At 40.9% G+C, this 22461-nt stretch overlaps 1 protein-coding gene across 1 annotated transcript; it reads right to left on the reverse strand.

The window, feature by feature from the left end:
• Nucleotides 1-2311: 2311 nt before the first annotated feature.
• Nucleotides 2312-21833, reverse strand: LOC131187389 (cardiomyopathy-associated protein 5-like; the record flags this gene model as incomplete). Its single annotated transcript, XM_058161617.1, has 5 exons — nucleotides 2312-2348; nucleotides 6866-7039; nucleotides 8888-8987; nucleotides 12071-12204; nucleotides 21663-21833. Coding segments are annotated over 5 exons (616 nt in total), but the record flags the coding sequence as incomplete, so codon positions are not given.
• Between the last annotated feature and the right edge of the window lie 628 nt (nucleotides 21834-22461).

Below are 22461 nucleotides of genomic sequence, written 5' to 3' on the forward strand. Positions count from 1 at the left end.
GCTCTGAGCAGGGCCAAATGGTGTTATATAAAAAGCATGGGTATATTTAATGTGCCCATTTTGTTTCCGTTTTAAATAGCAGCTGCAGGGGCCTGTCAAGAATTGCAGGAGTCAAGGAAGGGTTGCTGTAAAGAAAATGAAAAGCTCTGGTCTCTACATTTGCAAGAACATCATTCATACCCCAGGGTGTGAAGCTGGCATTGAGCCAACCTCTTTTTTTTTTCCCCCTGGGACAAAAACCAGTACACATGATTTGGATATCAGTACCATTTAAAGGAGTGGAATTCTGGTTCTGCTCTTATTTGACAGTGGAAATTAGTGTTTATCTTTGATAGACAGTCATTGTTTTTTCCAGCTTGGGCTCCAAGGGTTACAGAGGATAAGCTATGCTGTACCTTGGAAACATCTGACTTCTCCCCATTGCATTTAAATTTAGCCTTGCTTGCTACAAAAAATTTTAAAAGCAGAAATATAGAGTTGGAAGGTTTTTTTCCCTTTTCTTTTCATTTCTAAGGGGTTTTTTTATATTTTAAAGGTTGTTTTGTTAATTATATATGGTAAGAATGATGTAAAAAGCACAGATGTATAATAGATTAGCTGCCAAACTCAAGTAAACATGCCTGGAAAGTAGTTTAGGAGGCCCAGAATAGGCTGCATGGTACATACATCTGTACTTTCCCAGAGAAAAGGATGCTTGGAAGGAATGGCTGACATTGCTGCTGCCTACCCTTCAATTGCTTCACTCCGCTCCAGAGTAGAACCAACCCTGCACATGGGTATTTGTTAAGTGTGCTACTTATTTTCAAATGTGAGAGACTGTAGGGAGGCTGAAGAAGGAATAGATGAGATGGAGATGGAGATGATAATGATGATGATGATGTATGATCAATTCATTGTTGACTCTTAGCAACCACATAGATTTTCTCCATGATGGTCTATCCAAGATATAAATAATGAAGAGATGATGGATGAGTCAGTTGATACCTAATTTTTGATTGGCAGCTGCCAAAGTTGGTTGAAAGATGGGCAGCTATATATATTTTTTCTTTTAATGACCCTTTAATTCCTTGCATTGGGGTGGCGATGAGGCAACTGAATGGAGTTTGAGCGTTCATTGGCTGGATGCCCTTCCTGACACACACAGAGAGTTTGCACTCAGAGAAATATCTGCTGCTACCTAGGATCCAGCTCACAGCCTCTTGATTGTGAGGTGAGAGCTCCACCTCTAGACCACTACGCCAGTCATGGGCGGCTATATAAATGTTTTGAATAAATAAAAAGGACATGAATCCACTACGCACAAGTGGAGAGAAATCTGAAAAGGTGCATTTCAAATTTCTCAGAGAAGCTTGACTGGTTTTAATGCACTGTTAATGAAGGTAGAAAATTCTTATTTGTATTTCCAAAATTTCATGTTTACTTCTGATTAGCATTAAAGATACCTTCCTGAAATCTGTCTCTTCTTGCTTGCTTGGTGTTGCCAGTTGTGTTGGACCCTTAAACCAAGGAACTAATGAAAAAGCAGCTTCTAGTACCCTTCAGCCAATAGGTGTTGCATGAGCACATCACATCTTTGGGTATTAATTAATATTAATATTTAATCCATTATTTTAATATATCATTATTAATATAGTAACATAAACATTTTCCCTCCAGAAAGTAATTTGATACCTGCAACACAGTGCATGAAAAATAGTTAAGTGGCGAGATTCTATTTAGGATTTCTCTGCGAGCATTGAGCACATGATCCCAGTGAATAGAAATAACTTGGGGAAAGAATTTGGGCACCATCCAAATACCTTGCAGGCCTGTGGATGGATTATATGTACTCTGTTAGTTTCTCGGGTTTTTTTCCCCCTAAGGGATCTGCTCTTGAAACTTCCCCACCATTTCTGAGTTTCTGTTTGTGTGTGTGTGTGTGTGTGTGTATGTGTAATGTTTCTGAATAGAAGGCTTATAGAGCCTTCTTATAGAGGGCACCAAACACTCTTGAGTGTTTCTGTGAATCATGGCCATTGAATATCAAGACAAAAATCCATCTCAAGTCTTTTTACCAAATTCTTCTTTTTCTTTTGAATGTGATTTGGAAGAGAATGTTCAGCTTTGCTTTACAAATTCCGGTAGTTCCATGCCTGTATGCAGGTTGAGAAACCCTGATTGTTCCAGTACAAAAACAGGATAAGCTGCTTTAGTGAATTTGTACTTGATAGCAGACAACAACTGCCCTCTTTCTGCATTGAGAAATAGGAGTCTTCCAGTGTTGTAGTCTAGCAGGATGCCAATCCGGGCAGGCTGTTCAGTCACAATAATTTCACTCATCGCCATTGTGCAGAACTTTAAATGCAGAACTGCAAAGAGCAAAAAAATATATAAAATCAGTACAAATCTATGGCAAACTTCCATCATAGAATTCGTTTAGTCCAACACTAAATCTCATCTAATGCTAACCTGACTGCAAAGGCCAATTTGTAACCTACTCCTTGGATCAACAAAAAAGTTTTTGAGATCTGAAAAGTACTGTGCAGAACTCAACCATCTGTTTAGAAAGAGATCTCAATAGGTTACTTTATTTTTAGATTTTAGGAATAAGAATCTGGAATCCTGTCGCTAACAATGCATCCCAACATTTCTCTTTTGCAATGAGAAAAACCCTGAATAAGAACACAATTTAATTAGGATATATACACAGGATCATTCAAAAAGACAAGCATTTGACTGGATTTATTTTGGGCAAGAAAAGCAATACCTATTTTCTGAGTTATTGTATACTCTTTGGGATATTATATATCATTTATCTGCTTCATGTCCTTCCAAATGCATTGCTCTGCATTTACCTGCATTCTCAGGCAGGTTTCAGACCAGGAATTTTTATTCTAACTAGGAATTAGGAGAGTTGCAACTCAACAAATTAAAAGGATACCAGATCAAGATAGGGGCAGCTCTACATAATGTATATTGCCTATAAGCAAGATGATATACCTCTCTTCCTTCTAGATACAGAACTGACTGTTCAAAAGCAATTGGTAGATAAGAAGAAGGTGTGTGTGTGTGGACTCTATCCTCCACACAGAAACACAAAGCTTAGGAGAGCAGGCAAGGCACATTTGCTGATTATTGTAACATTTGTTCCCTAAACCCATTGGCATAATTTAATGTTAGAACTAGTTTGGGGGATTTATTTATTCATTGTATTTGTTAATAAATGTTATTTATTTAACCATGTTATTTAAAAATGTTATTTGTTTAATTTATTTGGCATCCATCACACCACAGCAAGGGTGAAATCCAAGAGGTTCTGACAGGTTCTGGAGAACCGATAGCGGAAATTTTGAGTAGTTCAGAGAACTGGCAAATACCACCTCTGTCTGGTCCCAGGGGTGAGAATGGAAATTTTGCAATATCCTTCCCTCAGGAGTAGGGTGGAAATGGAGATTTTGCAGTATCCTTCCCCTGCCATACCCACCAAGCCACACCAAGCCCACCAAGCCACGCCCATAGAATCGGTAGTAAAAAAAATAGAATTTCACCACTGCACCATGGGGCTTCTTTAGGTGGCTTACAACAATAAAAAGGAAGAAATGGAAAGAAGTGTAAACAAAACAGAAGTAAAATAATAGAACAAGAGAATAATGAACAAGAAAATAAGAATACATCAATATGACAACAGAAAATGGATGGGTGGGAAGCAGAGATCGAGGGGGTTGTTAATCTACAGGTTAACCTAAATTAACCTACAATATATGGTGACAAATTGGCTATATGGATTCCAGCATTTTTTCTGTATAAAATCTAACAACGGGGCCTGAGGGAGAATACTGTATGTCTGACCTACTCATCTCCATATATCTCCCTTAACAAATGCATTTCCACACAGAAATAAGTATCACCATAGTATTAATCAAGATGCTCATTTTAACAGGGCAGCTGAAGTAATTACTAAGGAAGTATATATGCCGCACTTCATTTCATTAAGCACTCATTTTGAAATGCAGTATTACAGATACTAACCACCCTTTTCAATGGATGATGAGTGTTAAATTAAAAATACTAATTAGATATGGAGACGAGAAGTCTGAAAACCACCACAATGTGACCTTATCTGCCAGAAAAACGAGACAGAGTATATCACTAGAGTACTATTCCTAGCTAACAATCATCCAGCATTATAAGTTCTGGATTCCATCCAAGGAAACTGGTCTCTCTTTCGCTCCCAATACCAGTTATATCATCAGGATGACCTCGAGCGAAGCAGCCGTGGGAGCAATGTATTAACTATGCAGCAAATTGCCCCAGGATAAGACAGATGGATCTCATGGTTGGAGGATTCATTACAACAACAAATTGCAAGGGTTCAAAACTCTGCTCCTATTTCAGTTAATGAAAATTATACAACCAGAAAATCAGGAAGAGGACCTTATGGTGAAATTTTGTTCATCCCGTTCTCTCGTAGAGAGAGATGGAAGCTTGCATTCAAATTTGTTTACAAATTATTCAATTTCAGTTATAAATGAAACAGCATGGAGATGATGATGAAAAACTGCCAATGGAAGTATGGAAACAGGCAAAAACAAGAAATCCTAATGCAGGAAAGAGAATATGATCCTAATAGAAACAACCGTTGGATTATATAAACAATGGAGTAATGTTAAGATTATGGGACGTGATAGTTTTAGTCACCACAATACAAAAAAAGGATGGTGAGGAACTGGAAACAGTGCAGAGAAAAACAACAAAGATGGCGAAGCACCTGGAGGTCAAATTCTATGAAACTTGGTTGTAAGAACCTGATATGCTTAGCCTAAAGGAGAGAAGACAAAAGCAAAGCATGATAGCAGTCTTCCAATACTTGAAAGGCTATCATAGGGAAACGGGTGTAAATTTATTCAAACACAAACTCAAAATAAGGAGTTATTTTCTGACCGTGAGAGCTGTTACACCAGGGGTGTCAAACTCAGTTTCATTGAGGGCTGCATCAGGGTTGTGTTTGACCTCGGAGGGCAGGGTGGGCATGGCCAGCTTGACATTGCTTATGTCGGGGGTGCCTGTGATGGCTTGAGTGTTCTGCCAGCAAAAATGGGCTCCCAAGTTCCATTTTTGGCTGTGACAGCCTCCTGCAACCCTCTGCCAGTGAAAATGGAGCTTGAGAGATCCGCACGTGGCCCTCGTGAGCTCCGTTTTCAGCTGAGATGGCCTCCTGTAATCCTCTGCCAATGAAAACGAAGCTCCATTTTCGCTGGCAGAGGCACTGTGCGCTGGTCCTTCATTGTTTCCAGGGTAGCCCCATGGGCCAGATCTAAGCACCCTTTGGGCCAGGGTGAGTTTGACACCCCTGTATTACACAATGAAACAGCTTGACTCCTAGAACTGTGAGTGCTCTGTCACCGGACATTAAAAAAAATATTGGACTGCTATTGGTCCAAGATAGTCTGAAATCCCTAGGCAGAGCTTATAACACAGTTGTCCATGCACTGGATTTCAGGAGAGCACATTTAAACAAGCTTAGAGAATTATTCCATCAATCTTTCCCAATTAATTGGGAAAGATTGATGGAATAATTCCCAGAATTATTCCAGATGTGTTGGGACCATAATTCCCAGAATTCAAACCATGGGCTGTCTGGGAATTCTGGGTATTGCAGCCCCAAAAATTCTGCAGAACGCTAGATTGGGAAATAAGGTTGGCATTCTAATTTGTTTTTTGCTTTCCTTCATTTCTCTCTCTGACTATTTACATTTCTAAGTGTGGAAATCTGAATTTTGAAAGATAAGAAGAACACTGATGTTTCTGAGATATGATGTTGGAGAAAATACCTGAGAATGCCATAGATATTCAGAAAAACCCAAAAATGAATAATCAAACAAATCAACCCAGAGTTCTTACTAGAGGTTTACAGAATCCTACTTTTAGTAAATTTAAGACATATTATGTGAAAACTAGCTTTTTGGAAAAGCTAGTTTTCCCTATGCTAGGAAAGTGCTAGAAGAAAAGGCCAACCAGTAGCAAAGTGGATGGACTAAGATACAGGTGCACCAGAGGTGGTATTCAGTAGGTTCTGACCTGTTCTGGAGAACTAGTAGCGGAAAGTTCGGAGAACTGGTAAATACCACCTCTGACTGGCCCCACCCCCATCTATTCTCTGCCTCCCAAGTTCAAGCTGATTGGGAGGAAATGGGGATTTTGCAGTAACCTTCCCCCCAGAGTGGGGTGGGAATGGAGATTTTACAGTATCCTTCCCATGCCACGCCCACCAAGCCATGCCACGCCCACCAAGCCACACCCACAGAATCGGTAGTAAGAAAATTTGAAACCCACCACTGAGGTGCACCATTGTAAGACATAAAGAACCAGATTAGGAGCAGATTGTGAAGAAAAAAAATCTATATTATTGTTAAGAATCAGCACTAACTTGAAAGGATAGTAATCAGTCATTCAACCAATTTTGAAACAAGTCATCTTCTCTGCTTCTGCCGGGGATTATTTTTATTCTCATTTGCACTAATATTCCTTGACTATTACTTCCAACTTGTTATTTTGCTATCAGTTCTCTCTTTTAAGAAACTTACATTGTTTTTGTGGAGCACTCTCTCTTTCATTTGGATTAGGATGTCCATCAGAGGAGGTAGAAGCTGTGTCAGCAAAGCTGAAGCCTTGCCACTTTTTACACTCAGTGGTTTTTGCCTTCCTGAATTATTTGAAATCCCCTCTCCCCCCTCATACGCAGATGCATGTGACTGAGGAAAATTTGAAAAAAAATCCAACTTTGTGATCCAAATTTGGGCATTAATTTCAAAAGACCACCTGTGCCCACTAAGAAAAACATTAGAGGACATTAAGAGAAGTTTCATTAAAGAGCTTCTTCAGACACCTTGTTTTGTTGGAGCAATGTAAGCACCAAGAATTGTTTTTCTGTCCCAGGTCACTGCTTTCTAGGAGCGTTGAAGAGCAGATCCCAACCTTGTAAGCTCCACAATCACTGACGGTGATTTCCCAGTAATGCCATCCTTGGGCAGGCAAGAGCTCACCCAACACTGGTGGGCTTCTGCACAAAGAGATGACAAAGAAAAGTGGCCTTGCATTCCAAAACAACCATGCCAGCTCAAAAACCAAAGAGGTCTCAAGTCCCTTAGCTTTTCACCATAACCTGGTTTAGCAGCGTTTGGGGTGAGAGAAAACTCCTTTCCCCTTTCAAAACCAATAGAAAGATAAGAAATAAATGATGTAAAACAGAGGTCTCCAACCGTGGCAACTTTAAGACTTGTGGACTTCAAGTCTCAGAGTTCCACAAATCTTAAAGTTGCCAAGGTTGGAGATCCTGATGTAAAAGGACTCTGGTGTCTGACAGAAGGACACCTTTATGGAAACAGAATGAAAAAAGAGCAAAACTGGAGACAAGAAGTCATCAAAAGAAAGACTAAATTCAATAAGGCCCAATCCAGAGAAAAAAAATCCAGTTTAAATTCCTCAAATGCAGGTGGGCAATAGTTTAGAATTTGATTTGTTGATTCATAAATCTCTCTTCCTCCAGATGATGTGGTCTGGAGTGGAGCAGGTTACCCTGTTCACATGTGTGGGCCCAAATAGACATAGATGTACATGAGTGGAGAATAGAAATATATAAATGCAACACATGTGCACCCAACTAAGACACACACATCCAGGCAACACATATATCTCCATTCTGATTAGCCCCTCTCTCACACATACACAACACATCTGCACGCATCCAGATACCACTTACACACCCAGGCAATATATATTCACACATCCTGAGTCATTTCTGGACAGAAAGTCTGTATGGATGCAATATGTAACTTTATTGCGCAGAAGAAATATGCAGGCACTTTCTATGGCTACTGTTGATATAGGGGTGGGGAAAGAATTCCAGAGGCTTTCCCTAACATGCTATTTTTTCCAAGCCAATGGAAAGTGGGAATTAAAGAAATAAGAAGGGACTCAGAACTCTGTCAACAGGACAATTCTCCAAAAACAAACAGAATAAGATTACATTTGGTGTGGTGGGGAGATGGTTGGGTTTGAAAATCCCCTTCAGATTCCTCCAATTCATCTTATGGGAGAGTCAATTGGAAAATCATTTAGAATATATCTATTAGAACGAAATCCCCTCTCCTCCTAATTACATGACCCTGAATAGAGTATATGTAGTCCTCAAGCGCTTCCAATAAGACATACACATACATGAATGCGGAACAGTCATTGGGAAACAGCAAAAAATGCATATGCAGATGCAACATGTTATTTCATCACACAGACAAAATAGAAACATCCTCTGCTTGGTATAAGAGTTGGAAAGAATCCCAGAAGGCATGCCCGGCATTCTTTCTCTATCTTGTTTACTAGTTGAGATATGTAGAGAAAGGGTTACAGAGCTCTACGAAGTGTAATAAACATGATCTTGATCAAGACCACAAGCAACCTGCTATTTAAAGGACAAAAATAACCTGTGTAAAATTGAAGTTCCAAGGGCCAGTTGGTGCTGCAGAATGGCTGGAGAGGGACCCAGAGTAACACACCAAAGCAGCAAAAGGCGGGTGGATATTTTGATGGATTTACATGCATCTAAATGGATGGTTTTCTATTGTCCTTTATTATGCCTTCCTTAATCCAAACCATTTGGCAAAGAAAACTATCCAACAAAGACTTTTAAAAGATGACAACATAGGCTGCTAGTTAACTAACCTGAAGTGGAAAAAAGAGAAAAGAGGAAAGGAAAGGAAAGGAACGGGGGGGGGGGGAGAGGGAGGGAGGAAGGAAGGAATTTTCCTTCTATGAAAGAAGTCTGTTTTCCATTTTTCATGGTCTCTAATCCACATATCTTTTTAAAAATATTATCCAATAGAAAGAAAAACAGGAGTCAATAAAAACTTACCCAGGGAGATTAGCATCATCCGGAAGGGATATCATGGTTCCATTGGGTGATACTTGCAGTACAGGGTGAACAAGTTCTCTCATTATATGAAATCTTGTTCCTATTGTAATTCATAGGCAAAAAATAAACACCATTTCGTGAATGAGGGAAATGGCTGTTCATGTTGTATTGTAAAAACTATAGAAATCACTATTAAGAAGTATAGAAATCACTATTATGGAAACAATATTGTGTGAGATTGGTAGGCCTCCCTATTTCTTTTTCAATTAAGCATTGAGAAATAAGGGTCTTAAAAGCCAACTTTAATACACAATAGCAATAGCATTTAGTCTTATATACCGCTTCACAGTGCTTTACAGCCCTCTTTAAGCAGGTTACAGAGTCAGCATGTTGCCCCCAACAATCTGGGTCCTCATTTTACTGACCTCAGAAGGATGGAAGGCTGAGTCAACCTTGAACCTGATGAGATTTGAACTGCCAAATTGCAGGCAAGTAGTCTTCAGTACTGCATTCTAACCACTGCACCTGCAGCTATTTCTGGTTGGTTTTTTTTTATTATTCAAGTCAATGGAAAAATCATCACATTTTCCCAGACTAAGATTTGATCTGAATTTAGAAACTTGGATTCATTCTACTAACCACGAAACCATTAGAACATTATGCTCAAAGGCAGAGCTCATCCCTTCAGCACTAAAGAGCAAAGGAAAAGGATTGTGATCAATTTGGTCTATTTTCCTATCCTACATGAGAGCAGCAACTAAAAATGATTCACAAGAATCCCAAGGGCATCCTTTTCCATTTGCATTTTAGCCTAATTTGCAGAGCTTATGTGCACAATTTTCCACAGATTTTTTTAAAAATGTAAATGTGCACAATACCATCTCAATGTAATATTACTTTTACAGCATATAAGTTTCCCAATCAGGCTTTTCACATGTAAACGTACACAAAGTACACTTTTTAAAAAGGTAAATATTAAGCCCAGGAAGCTGAAAAAGCATCCCAAAGAAGGGATAAGGAAAAGGTCCTTCTCCAAGTCCATGAAGTTACCAGGAGTTAAGTTCAGCTAAAAGGAGACCTTACCTTTTTCCCTCTCATATCCTTCCTTTCAAAACACAAACATCTTCACTATTGATTTGGTTTTTTATATAAATCAGAAATAGTCACTCCCCCTCAAACGCACTTATTCATTACACATTGACTTTGGTCCAGAGAAAGATTGACAACTGGAGTTTCTACTAGGGAAGGAGCTGCATTTTAACTCAGATACCTCTTTGGAGAATTTCACAAAACATCTGCCACAGAAATTTATGAGGATTTAATTTGCACACCTATCTCTAGAAACAAGATCTTTTTAAAAAACAAATGGCTTGCGTATAAAGAATCCTATTGATACAAAAATAATTAGAGGAAAACCAGATGGGGCCATAGTTGTGGGAAACAAAGGAAAGAAAACCAAGATTGATTTAGGAATGTAAGGTAAAAGCTGATGAAATATAATCTATCAATTTTTCCCCTCATTTCACTGTGGAACATTCTTACAATCTTTGAAAGCATAGTCAATTGAATCAGTGACCATTAACCTATTTACATCTGAAACAAGGTATCTGGAAAGCAACCAATATAGTATTCACTCCCAACTCATATAGAATATGTGTTTGATTTTCTTTTGATAAATGTCTGGAATAACAGCATCCAGGAAGACAATTAATCCAAACTTTTGCAGAGTCACAACCTTCAAATACTATTTATGCTCCCAATACAATGAAATGACCCATCATAAACTTCCTTCTGCTCATATAGCTATTGTGCACAATACAATTAAGCCAAAAAGTCATGGTTAAACACTAAAACCAATGCTGCCTTGTATATCTAGCCTTCAATTGTTCTCCAGAGATTTTTTTTGCCATAATTCTTTTTTTAAAAAAATTTAAATATAGGGGGGATAGTATACTTTTATACATTTTATCAATTTGCTATCAGATGTAACATATGGCGCAGCCTTTTATCACTTCTTTGTATTTTTACATATCTTTACTAATGCAAACTTCCTATCAGTCTTTGCATCAAATATTCTATCAAGTAGAAGATAGACTTATATACTGCTTCATAGTGCTATACAGCCTCCTCTAAGTGGTTTAGAGTCAGTATATAGCCACCAATAATCTGGGTCCTCATTTTACTGACCTCGGAAGGATGGAAGGCTGAGTCACCCTTGAGCCGGTCAGCATCGAACTCCTGGTTGTGGGTAGAGTTAGCCTGCAATACTGCATTCTAACCACTGTGCCGCCAAGGCTCTGGTGAGATACTGACTGACATAAGCCAATTCTACATGTTTGTGTCTCAAGGGAGGAAGAGAGGGAGAGAATAGACTATATATATATGTTTTCTGAGGTTTTCACGGGTGTTTGTATATAGGTCTTTGGTTGGCAAATGAAGTGTCATCAATCATTGAAGTCTCATTGTCATCTTCAGGCTTCACTATGCTTTGGGAGCTGAAGCCTGATATATATATATATATATATATATATATATATATATATATATATATATATATATATATATATACACATACATACATACATACATACATACATACATACATACATACATCAAAGGTACAACATTTACAACACAAATGATGGTCATAGGTTGCAATTTAACCCTTAATGATAGCGACAAAAAGTTACAGTCATAAGTGGAAAGAGATTGGTGATGAAAACGATGAGAAGATTAATAGTCGTGTAGATTTAGTTTGACAGTGTTGAGGGAATTATTTGTTTAGCAGAGTGATGGCCTTCGGGAAAAAACTGTTCTTGTGTCTAGTTGTTCTGGTGTGCAATGCTCTGTAGCGTCGTTTTGATGGTAGGAGTTGAAACATTTTATATCCAGGATGTGAGGGATCTGTAAATATTTTCACGGTCCTCTTCTTGATTCGTGCAGTATACAGGTCCTCAATGGAAGGCAGGTTGGTAGCAATTATTTTTTCTGCAGTTCTAATTATCCTCTGAATTCTGTGTCTTTCTTGTTGAGTTGCAGAACTGAACCAGACCGTTATAGAGGTGCAAATGACAGATTCATCTGAATATTCAGCTTTTTTTTTTTGGAAAGTATATGCAAGAAATAATGTTAATGTTTGTACGTTTTCTCTATTTGTTGTGAAGTTTTCTTTAGTTTACCTACCTTTTGTTGAAATCAGAGCAGCTTCACTCTGTTCACTTATACCAAAGGTATTAACTGCTCTCACATAGAAGAAATAGTTTATGTTTGACTGCAGGTGAACCTTTATTTCAGGCTGTCGAATTCCAGCTAGAGATCTGAAAAAGCAGAAATATGTATGGTTGACATATGAAAAAGTCTTATTTTTTTTCCGTTCAAAATTCTGACCAATCTTCAAAAAAGAGCAACAAATGACAGAAGCTGTATCTTTTTTCCTATGGAAAAGATAAGGAAGGAGGTAGGAGTGTGTTTTTGTATAGCAATAGCACTTATATACCACTTCACAGTGCTTTACAGCCCACTCTAAGCGGTTCACAGAGTCAACATATTGCCCCCAACAATCTGGGTCCAGATTTTATCCACCTCCGGAGGATGGAAGGCTGAGTCAACCTTGAGCCTGGTGAGATTCGAACTGCCAAATTGCAAGCAGCCGGCAGTGTGCAGAAGTAGCTTGCAGTACTGCATTCTAACCACTGTGCTACCATGGCTCATAATGTTAATATTACAATATTGTATATGTATAATATTAATATTACAATATTGGTTGAACATTCAAAAACTTAAAGAGGAGTGAATTGGTGAGTATTTTCATTATGGCAAACAGGAAGAACAAAATTGAGACCAAATACTTGTCGTCCAAATGATTCCCAATAGATGATTTCCAATTATTAAACCATTCCATAGCATCTTCGTCTGTCTGTCTCTCTCTCTCACACACACACACACACATACCACACACATACAGCATTTTCCCCCAATCATTTCTGAAATAAAGAAATTGTGTAATAATTGAGATTGAAGTTGTATATGGAATGACAATGAAATTTATATTAGATGGAATTTGTGGAGCTCCATAATGCAATATGCAAAGCAATTCAAGAAAGTGTTTACTATCGTGCAAGATCATTATTGCAATATTTCACTAGTGTCTCAATAATCAGCTAATGATGCTGATCCGCTGGGTAGCGGTAACAGGAATTGGTGGGATTTGGCAAGATCCCAAAGCTACACCTTTAAAGCAAAGGCTCAATTGCAATTAGCCTTATACTTTTACCAACATAAGATAAAGGAGCTCATGTTATCATAAGAAAGCAGCACAAGCATGACATTCATTAGTTACAACAGAAATAGTTTCCAAATCTCATTTTAGATTAAATACTCTTCAAAATAGAATCTTTAATGTTGCTTTTTCATGCCACAGGATTCTGATACTAAAAGAATATTAATAACCTCGTCTATTATACTGTATATAAGTATATTGTATATTCTTGCATACAGTTTACATTCTTTTATATTCTCCTAGGCTATATCTGAAGTGTATGGAATTTATCAAGATCAAGATGGGGTAGTCGAAGAAACTATCATGCAGCATTACAGTAGCAAAATCTTCATTGGTTTGTAGCATAGGGCTGTGGATATGATCTTCACCAATAGTTCTTTATCAATAAAGAGACAAAGAAGAATCTTCTCATGCAAGTTAGTCCATATTCCTTCCCCCCCCCCACATGTATTTACAAAAAATCTATTTTTAGTTGGTTTTTTTTAAACAGGTAGACTACATCTTGTGTTGGAGGTACTACTTTTCAGTTTATAACAAAGTTTTAGTAATATCAGACAAGTCCTGAAACTGACACCTGCTCTTTTTTATTTTTGTTCTCAAACTTAATAATTGAAAAAAATATATGGTAGGGATTGTTTTCCAAAGCATACATAGACATTTACAGATTTCATAAATGTCTGTATTGCTGCATCCTATTGGATGAACCAGCAATGAGAGAAATAAATGAGAGCTCATAGCATGGCTAATGCAATCCTACTCTCACCCCATTTAACAATGTTAAAAACTACTGTCTGATCTTGCCATTTTGAAAGTTCTAGTTTTTTTCTTGCCAGGATTTCACCAAAAGCAGTAAAACTTGAAAAATCCAGAGGGATTCATCTTTTATTTCTTTCCTAGTTTTTGTTTGTCAGCACTACACATTGTTTGTAAGTTGTCCAAAAATCCCCTTACTTCTACATGCCTTATGAAGGGTTGGTCGCTATGCAACTAGAATACGTTTTCTCTAATTATATTGTTCATTACCTCCTCCCTCTATTTTTTTTAAAAAATGTTGAATTATACACTAACTTCAAAAAGAATGATTTTTAGCCAGAGTGAATTTCAAAGACTCCCAGAATCTTTTAGGATTTGATCTGAGCTAAAGCTCTTTATAATTGGCTTGACCACTCTTCTCACAAAATCAATACTGTAAAGTAAATACGTGATTTTTTTTAACTTGGCTTGGTGGAATAGAAGGAATGTTCAGGAAGGAGAACATAACCACCTGGGGGAGCTATCTGTCTATTTGCAACACCCCTGGATCTATAGACCTTCAACTTTTAAGAAAAATGGCTGAAATCTTGCAACATCATCTCTTGGGAAGTCTGGTTTTCTGAATTAGGGATGCGAGTTAACAATCTAGCCTTTTTTATGTTGAAAGAGCCATACCAGCATCGTTTACCATGTGAATGAACAGAAGATACAGAATATAATGTTGGGTAAGAATAATGATCATAGTAGAGGTGCTGTATTTGTACAGTACTCTAAACCTTCATAGAAGTCTATCCAAACCTTACATTACTCTCTGCCAACTTGGTACTTTCCAGGGGTTAAAACTGCATTCTCTTCTGACTAGATTTTTATCAAGGGCAAAGGAAATTTTTTAGAGTTTATTGGCAGATATTTTTAAAAATCAATTTCTGAATTCTCTTCTGCGAAATCACTTGAACCACAGCCTTAGTTAAGATTATACCAGTAACACTGCACAGGGCTTGGCACTTTGGTATGAATAGCCTCCTACACACCATTCCACATCTACAATATTTTCACACAACAAATCTGCTCTTCCAGATCCTGAGGAAGTGCCAACATATGGAGCCAGCACAGAAAACAAACCTAGGCTTCCGTGAATGGAAGCAAGCAATTGAATGCAGTTCCCTCTCCATAGGGGTGACAGAATGGCACATTTCAATAGAACAGCAAACCACTTCACAGACTATTAATGTGAATTTGAATATGGATTCAAGGATCAAAATGATCTGAAGGAGAACACTGAGGTACACACTCTGTGGGGGCTAAGTAACGTCACACCCATTCTTCACAGAAGCATATAAGAGGTGGTGCTGGTTTGACATCATTCTAAAAGACACCCCTCCCCTTCACAGAAGCAGGAAGGGGTGGAACCTGGATAATATGACACCAGTCTAGCTTTATGTATAGCAGGGGTCTCCAACCTTGGCAACTTTAAGACTTATGGACTTTAACTCCCAGAATTCCTCAGCCAGCAAAGCTTTGCTGGCTGAGGAATTCTGGGAGTTGAAGTCCACAAGTCTTAAAGTTGCCAAGGTTGGAGACTCCTGATGTATAGTACCTGCTGAATCTAGCAGATAAAGGGCCAAAAAAGTGTTCCGATTAAAATCCAAGGTGCAAATGGGATGGGGGAGGGGGCAAAGATGGCACTGGCACACATATAGCACCCATGAGGAAAGAGACAGCAGGTCACTGAATGGAAGATAAAAAAAAAAGTCAAGGTGATTTTCAAAGGCATGTTTTGAAGGCATGTGAACATACAAAGAGTGGGACTTTATTTAAATTGATCAGGAGAATTAAAAGGTCTTCTATTGCTAATAGGTAATGAAAAGACCATTTTTTGTAGCAACCAACAGCATCTTATTGTTGGGGCACAGGAGAAGGACAGCAAAGGAAGTTCCTCTTCAGATAATTAGTGTGAAATTGTGTGGGGCTTAAATAATTAAATTCAGCATTGAATTTGACTCAAAAATCAAATTTAGCCACAGCCAATGGCAAGATACAGCATGATATGATTTTATTGGCCAAGGAAAGTAATCTAATCTAAGATTATGCACAAGGAGATGAACTTAATTCTTAATGGTTGATATAACCAGAAGCAACAGGGAGCAGGTTAAGTTTTCAACCCAATTCCATTCTTAAAACAGGGTTGATCAGTCCAGCAGATAGCATAAAGCCACTGCATTGGACAGCAGGTTTTGGAGTGTTTATTATTTATTTATTTATTTATTTGATTTTTATACCGCCCTTCTCCCGAAGGACTCAGGGCGGTGTACAGGCAAAAATAAAACAGATAATACAATGTACAATTTAAAATGTAATTAAAAAACTTATTTTAAAATTAGCCTGAGAAGTAAAAATATACAATAAACTAAAAACCCCATTTAAAATTAATTAATAAAAATTTAAAATTAATAAAATTCAATTCAAGCCAGCCCTTGTGAATGAAAAGATGTGACTTCAGTTTATGGCAGAATGTCCGAAGGACAGGTATTTGGCGTAAACCCGGGGGAAGTCGTTCCAGAGTGTGGGAGCCCCCACAGAGAAGGACCTTCCCCTGGGGGCCGCCAGCCAATATTGCTTGGCGGGCGTCACCCTGAGAAGTCCCTCTCTGAGAGGCGTGGGTCGGTGGGAGGCATGTGGTAACAGCAGGCGGTCCCGTAAGTACCCAGGCCCTAAGCCATGGGCGCTTTAAAGGTAGTAACCAAAACCTTAAAGTGCACTCGAAGGCCACAGGTAGCCAGTGCAGTCTGCAGGAGCGGTGTTATATGGGAGCTACGTAGCTCCTCTATCACCAGCGCAGCTGCATTCTGGACTAACTGAAGCCTCCGAGTGCACCTCAAAGGAGCCCCATGTAGAGAGCATTACAATAATCCAAGCGAGGTAGCGAGGCGCGATGACTGTGCACAAGGCATCCCGATCAAGGAAGGGCGCAACTGCGAACCAGGCAAACCTGGTGGAAGGCCTCCTGGAGAGTCAAATGATCTTCAAGCGACAGCCGTTCATCCAGGAGGACACCTAAGTTGCGCACCCTATCCTTTGGGGCCAGTAACTCGCCTCAACAGTCAGCCGGCTGCAGCTGACTGAATCGGGATGCCGGCATCCCAGCCACTCCGTCTTGGAGGATTAAGCTTGAGCCTGTTTCTCCCCATCCAGACCCGCACGGCTTCCACACACGGGACAGCACTTCAACAACTTCATTGGGGTGGCCTGGGGTGGAAAGTACAAGCTGGGTGTCATCAGCGTACAGCTGGTATCTCACCCAAAGCCACTGATGATCTCACCCAACGGCTTCATGTAGATGTTGAACAGAAGGGGCGAGAGGATCGACTCCTGCGGCACCCCACAAGTGAAGTCCCTCACGGTCGACCTCTGCCCCCCTGTCAACACCGTCTGCGACCGGTCAGAGAGATGGGAGGAGAACCACGATACAGTGCCTCCCACTCCCAATCCCCAACCCGCATACCATGGTCGATGGTATCAAAAGCCGCTGAGAGGTCTAATAGGACCAGGGCAGAGGAATAACCCCTGTCCCTGGCCTCCAGAGATCATCCACCAATGCGACCAAAGCTGTCTCCGTGCTGTACCGGGTCGAAGCCGGACTGGAACGGGTCTAGATAGACGGCTTCATCCAGGTATTGGGGTAGCTGTCGCCACAGCACTCTCTACAACCTTCGCAACAAAGCAAAGGTTGGAGACTGGACGATAATTACCCAAAATAGCTGGGTCCAGGAGGGCTTCTTGAGGAGGGTCTCACCACCGCCTCTTTCAAGGCGGCAGGAAAACCCTTCCAACAAAGCGTTGATAATCCCCTGGAGCCAGCCTCGTGTCACCTCCTGAGTGGCCAGTACCAGCCAGGAAGGGCACGGGTCCAGTAAACATGTGGCGTGGAGCCTCCCCAACAACCTGTCCACGTCCTCGGGAGCCACAGGGTCAAACTCATCCCAAACAGACTCAACAAGACGTGTCTCTCTCGCTTGGATCATCCCAATTTCGGTCCAGACCATCCCGGAGCTGGCGATTTTATCGTATAGATAACCACTAAACTCCTCGGCACGTCCTGCAATCGGGTCATCCCGCACCTCCTGATGAAGGAGGCGGGTCACCAAACAGGGCGGCGGGCGGTTATCTGCCGACGCAATGAGGGTGGAGGCGTATGAGCGCCTCGCCTCCCTCATTGCCACTAGGTAGGTCCTAGAATAGGACCTAACTAGTGTCCGATCAGCTTCGGAATGACTGGACCTCCAGGTGCTCTCTAGACGTCTTCTCCGGCGTTTCATCTCCCTCAGCCCCTCGGAGAACCAAGGGGCCAGACGAGATCTGCACCGGGTCAGAGGTCGCAAAGGCATGACACGGTCCAAGGCCCCAGCCGCGGCCCGCTCCCAGGCCACAACTAGTTCCTCAGTCGTGCCGTGGGCCAGATCCTCAGGGAATGGCCCAAGCTCCGTCAGGAACCTCTCAGGGTCCATCAGGCGCCTGGGACGGAACCACCATATAGGTTCGGTCTCCCTGCGATGGTGGATGGCGGTTCGGAAGTCTAGGCGAAGGAGAAAATGATCGGACCATGACATCGGTTCTGTTACTAAATCATCTAGTTCCAGATCATTTAACCACTGTCCAGAGATATAAATCAGGTCCAGCGTGCCTCCCCATGTCGTGGGGCCATCATTTACCGAATCAGGTCCAAGGCCGTCATGGAAGCCGGGACCTCCGGAGCTGTAGTCGAAAACAAGCCAGCTGATGGCAGGTTGAAATCCCCCAGGACTATGAGTCTGGGGGCCTCAACCGCCACAGAGGCAAGTACCTCCAACAGCTCGGGCAGGGCTGTGGTCACGCAGCAAGGAGCCAGAGATCAACAAGCCCAACTGATTCCTATGGCCCCACCTCACATAGAGGGATTCACAGCCAGCAATCTGAGGAACAGTGGCCTCCCTCGGCTCTAGATCTTCCTTAATGACAACCGCCACCCCCCCACCCCTACCTTGGGCCCTCGGCTGATGAAATGCTCGGAAACCTGGAGGGCACAGTTCAACAAGGGGAACCCCCCCCTCTGGACCCAACCAGGTCTCCGTAATGCCCATAAAGTCCGCAGACTCCCCCTGAATAAGATCGCAAATCAGGGGAGCTTTATTAGCCACAGACCGGGCATTACATAACATCAACCGAAGATCCAAGCTCTGAGGATCATGACCGCCCGAGGAACGGGTAGGGACTGTGGGGCCGGAGCACGTGATCGCCTTCAAACATCGAGCACGTGCTCCCAACTCTCGATACGCCCCCCCGCCATATCTGCCTCTCCCACTTACCGTACAGATTGAACGAGCCTCTAGTCCTGGAACAGAACCCTCCCCCCCTGCCTTCAGACCAGATGTAATAATGTCGCGAACAAGCACAGGGGCTGGATCCCTCCCCGATGGGTTCTCTCCCCTACCCGTCAAATCCCCCCCTCCCAACCTTAAAATCCCTCTAAAACTCCCTTAAAAATCTATTAAAACAACTAATTAAAAACCCTAAGCCTCCTATTTTACATGCCACCTCTCGGGCTCCAAAGCCCGTCCTCAAGGTGGGCCCTCGATAATCTGGAGGCCAAACCCCTTGAGAGGGCATCTCAGGGCAAATGGGTCAGCAGTAAATGTTCGCATCACAGAAGGTCCGGCAAAAGGCCCATCCTGGGCTGGTCAAGATGATAGCAGATGATAAAGCAGATGATAAAATGACCACGACCAGTCTATCCTGATGGGAAACAGTTAGTGGTAATCCTTGTGCGGTAGATGACCAAACCGCTAACTCAGTCAATTCACCACCCCATACAAACAACCAGGGGTGGACTATGGAAGAAGGGAGGAGGAACAATGATAAAGATGTTATTTAAAGATGTTAAATAATGGAGGGGTATCCGCTGGGCCCGTGAGTGTAATAAATTGCTAGTTGTTTATTCTAATCTAGGGAGGGCAGGTTCTGAATATAAATAGATCAGTTCTTACATTCTGGAGTAGACACAGTGATGAAATCCAATTTTTTTTACTACCGGTTCTGTGGTCATGGCTTGTTGGGCGTGGTGTGGCTTGGTGGACATGGCTTGGTGGGTGTGCCGGGGGAAGGATACTGAAAAGTCTCCATTCCCACCCCACTCTAGGGGGAAGGATATTGCAAAATCTCCATTCCCACCCCACTCTGGGGCCAGCCAGAAGTTGTCAGGTTTCTGAAAGATGCCCTAATTATTTGCCGGTTCTCTGAACTACTCAAAATTTCCTCTACTGGTTCTCCAAACTACTCAAAATTTCCGCTACCAGTTCTCCAAAACCTGTCAGAACCTGCTAGATTTCACCCCTGAGTAGACACTATACTTTGGAAGGAAGGAGGGCAAAATTGGGTACAGATTGGTCAGTGGGGAGGAATAATGAGAATTGTGTTCCAAAATCTTCAGAATCACAGGCTAAGAACCTTATAATAACTGTGAGATTAGATTAACTTTCCTTGACTATATTGGCTGACCAATCTGTGAGCTATTTTCCAACCCATTGTAAAGACACCAAGCTGGGGAAGGCTAGATTAGATAATATAACATAAGAAATTGCTTCTGGCAAAAAGAATAAATGGTTCACTTAGTTCTTCTGATCGCAAGAATTTAATGTATTTTAAACTATCACAAATGGTTAAATCCTGATATTTCTATCCTGGAGGAGAAATGAGAAAATCAATCTTTAAAAACATTTGAAGTGTTGCAGATTATCTGCGTAGAAAATTCTATAAAATAGAGCTACACACTTTCAGTGCTGCTGGCAGAGAATAGCTCCATTGTACTATCAAAGCGTGACAAATGCTGGCAGTTTTTCAGGATGCTTCCTTGAGCTTTTATGAAGTGATTGGCTACAATAATTTTTGAAAGAATGCAGCAAGCACAAGAAGAAAAAGACAGAAAGAATATAATCCATGGTTTTTGGCTACAAATAATCCCCTCTTCTTCTCTGTTTTCTACATACATATCTCCAATCACAACCAGAATCTTTCTGAAGTAGAGTTTAAGAAAAATCATGATAATCTATCTTTGTGGTCATTAACATCCTGAATAGCCTATTCCGAATGAGTGGTGGTGATGGTGGTAGTGGTGAAACATAAGATGACTTGTATTTTGCCATTTTAATTAATTAATTAATAATTTAATTAATAATTTAATTAATGGTATGGCAAATTAATTATTGGGGACTAAAACAGAGCTAAGGCTATGAAGTAACTTGAGGAGCTAGGAAAAGCATCAACTCATTGTATCTCATATAACAAAAGGACAGTTGTCAGATACCATTGAGGCTGCCAAGCTTTGAAGGATCTTGGTTTGCAAGAGAAAGACTGGGTATTTTTAAATACATGGGAAAACAACTGTATTTAAAATAAAGGAGTCCTAATCCCATTAAATTGGGCCCCTGTCCTTTCCATTCTTCTTCAAATAGCTTCGATGTGATCCAAATAAGGGAAGGAGCAAGGACTTAGCTTCTAACTATTTTTGTTCATTGCTAGCACAAAATAAAGGTATTTGTGATTTACAGAGTATAGACCCTGGCAGAATGGCCACAACTCTTCAAAATAAATTTCTTATTTTCTGCAGGAAAATCCAGAAAAGAAAACGCTCTTGCTTTGACCTAAGCACAAACTGGGAAAAGCTCTAGCCCCACTGCATTTTATCTGTTCTTCAAAGCACAAGAGACTGACCTGAGGCCTTCTCCTTCAGGGGAATACTGTCTGCAGTACTCAAGTGTGAAGGAATCTGTTGCTTTCAGGTTGCTGGTGCTCCATCGAACAGTGGCGGTGTCCCAGCAGATGGTGCAGTCTTCTGATTTTATTTCAGGAGTTGGAGGAGCTATGAATATAGGGGGATATTTGCTGAATCACAAAAAAGGCTACAATTGCTGGTTTGTATACACCGGAAGTCAAAAATTCAGACATTTTTCTCCTAACCTATTAAAACTTTGCCATCAGCACTTGATTGTTTGCTTTTTATTTTCATACAGGTAGTCATCTCTTAATTATCACCTGTTCATTGGCCATTAGAATTTAACATGATGCTCAGGGGTGCTATTCAGTAGGTTCTGACAGGTTCTGGAGAACCAGTAGTGGAAATTTTGAGTAGTTCGGAGAACTGGCAAATGCCACCTCTGGCTGGCTCCAGAGTAAGGTGGGAATGGGGATTTTGCAACATCCTTCCCCCAGGAGTGGGGAGGAAATGGAGATTTTGCAGTATCCTTCCCCTGGAGTGGGGTGGGAATGAAGATTTTGCAGTATCCTTCCCCTGACACGCCCACAAAGCCACGCCCATAGAATCGGTAGTAAAAAAAATTGAATTCCACCATTGATGGTGCTAAATAAATGGTGCTTAGGACCCATCCTATTGTTTAAAATGGTTGCAGTATCCCACAGTCACTGATTGACACTTGTGACCTTCACTGCTGGCTTCTGACAAAGACAATGGCAACCATGTGATGGTGTGCTTAATGACAGAAATACAGCTGTT

The sequence above is a fragment of the Ahaetulla prasina genome, unplaced genomic scaffold, assembly GCF_028640845.1.
Source record: "Ahaetulla prasina isolate Xishuangbanna unplaced genomic scaffold, ASM2864084v1 Contig69, whole genome shotgun sequence".
NCBI classification, from domain to species: Eukaryota; Metazoa; Chordata; class Lepidosauria; order Squamata; family Colubridae; genus Ahaetulla; species Ahaetulla prasina.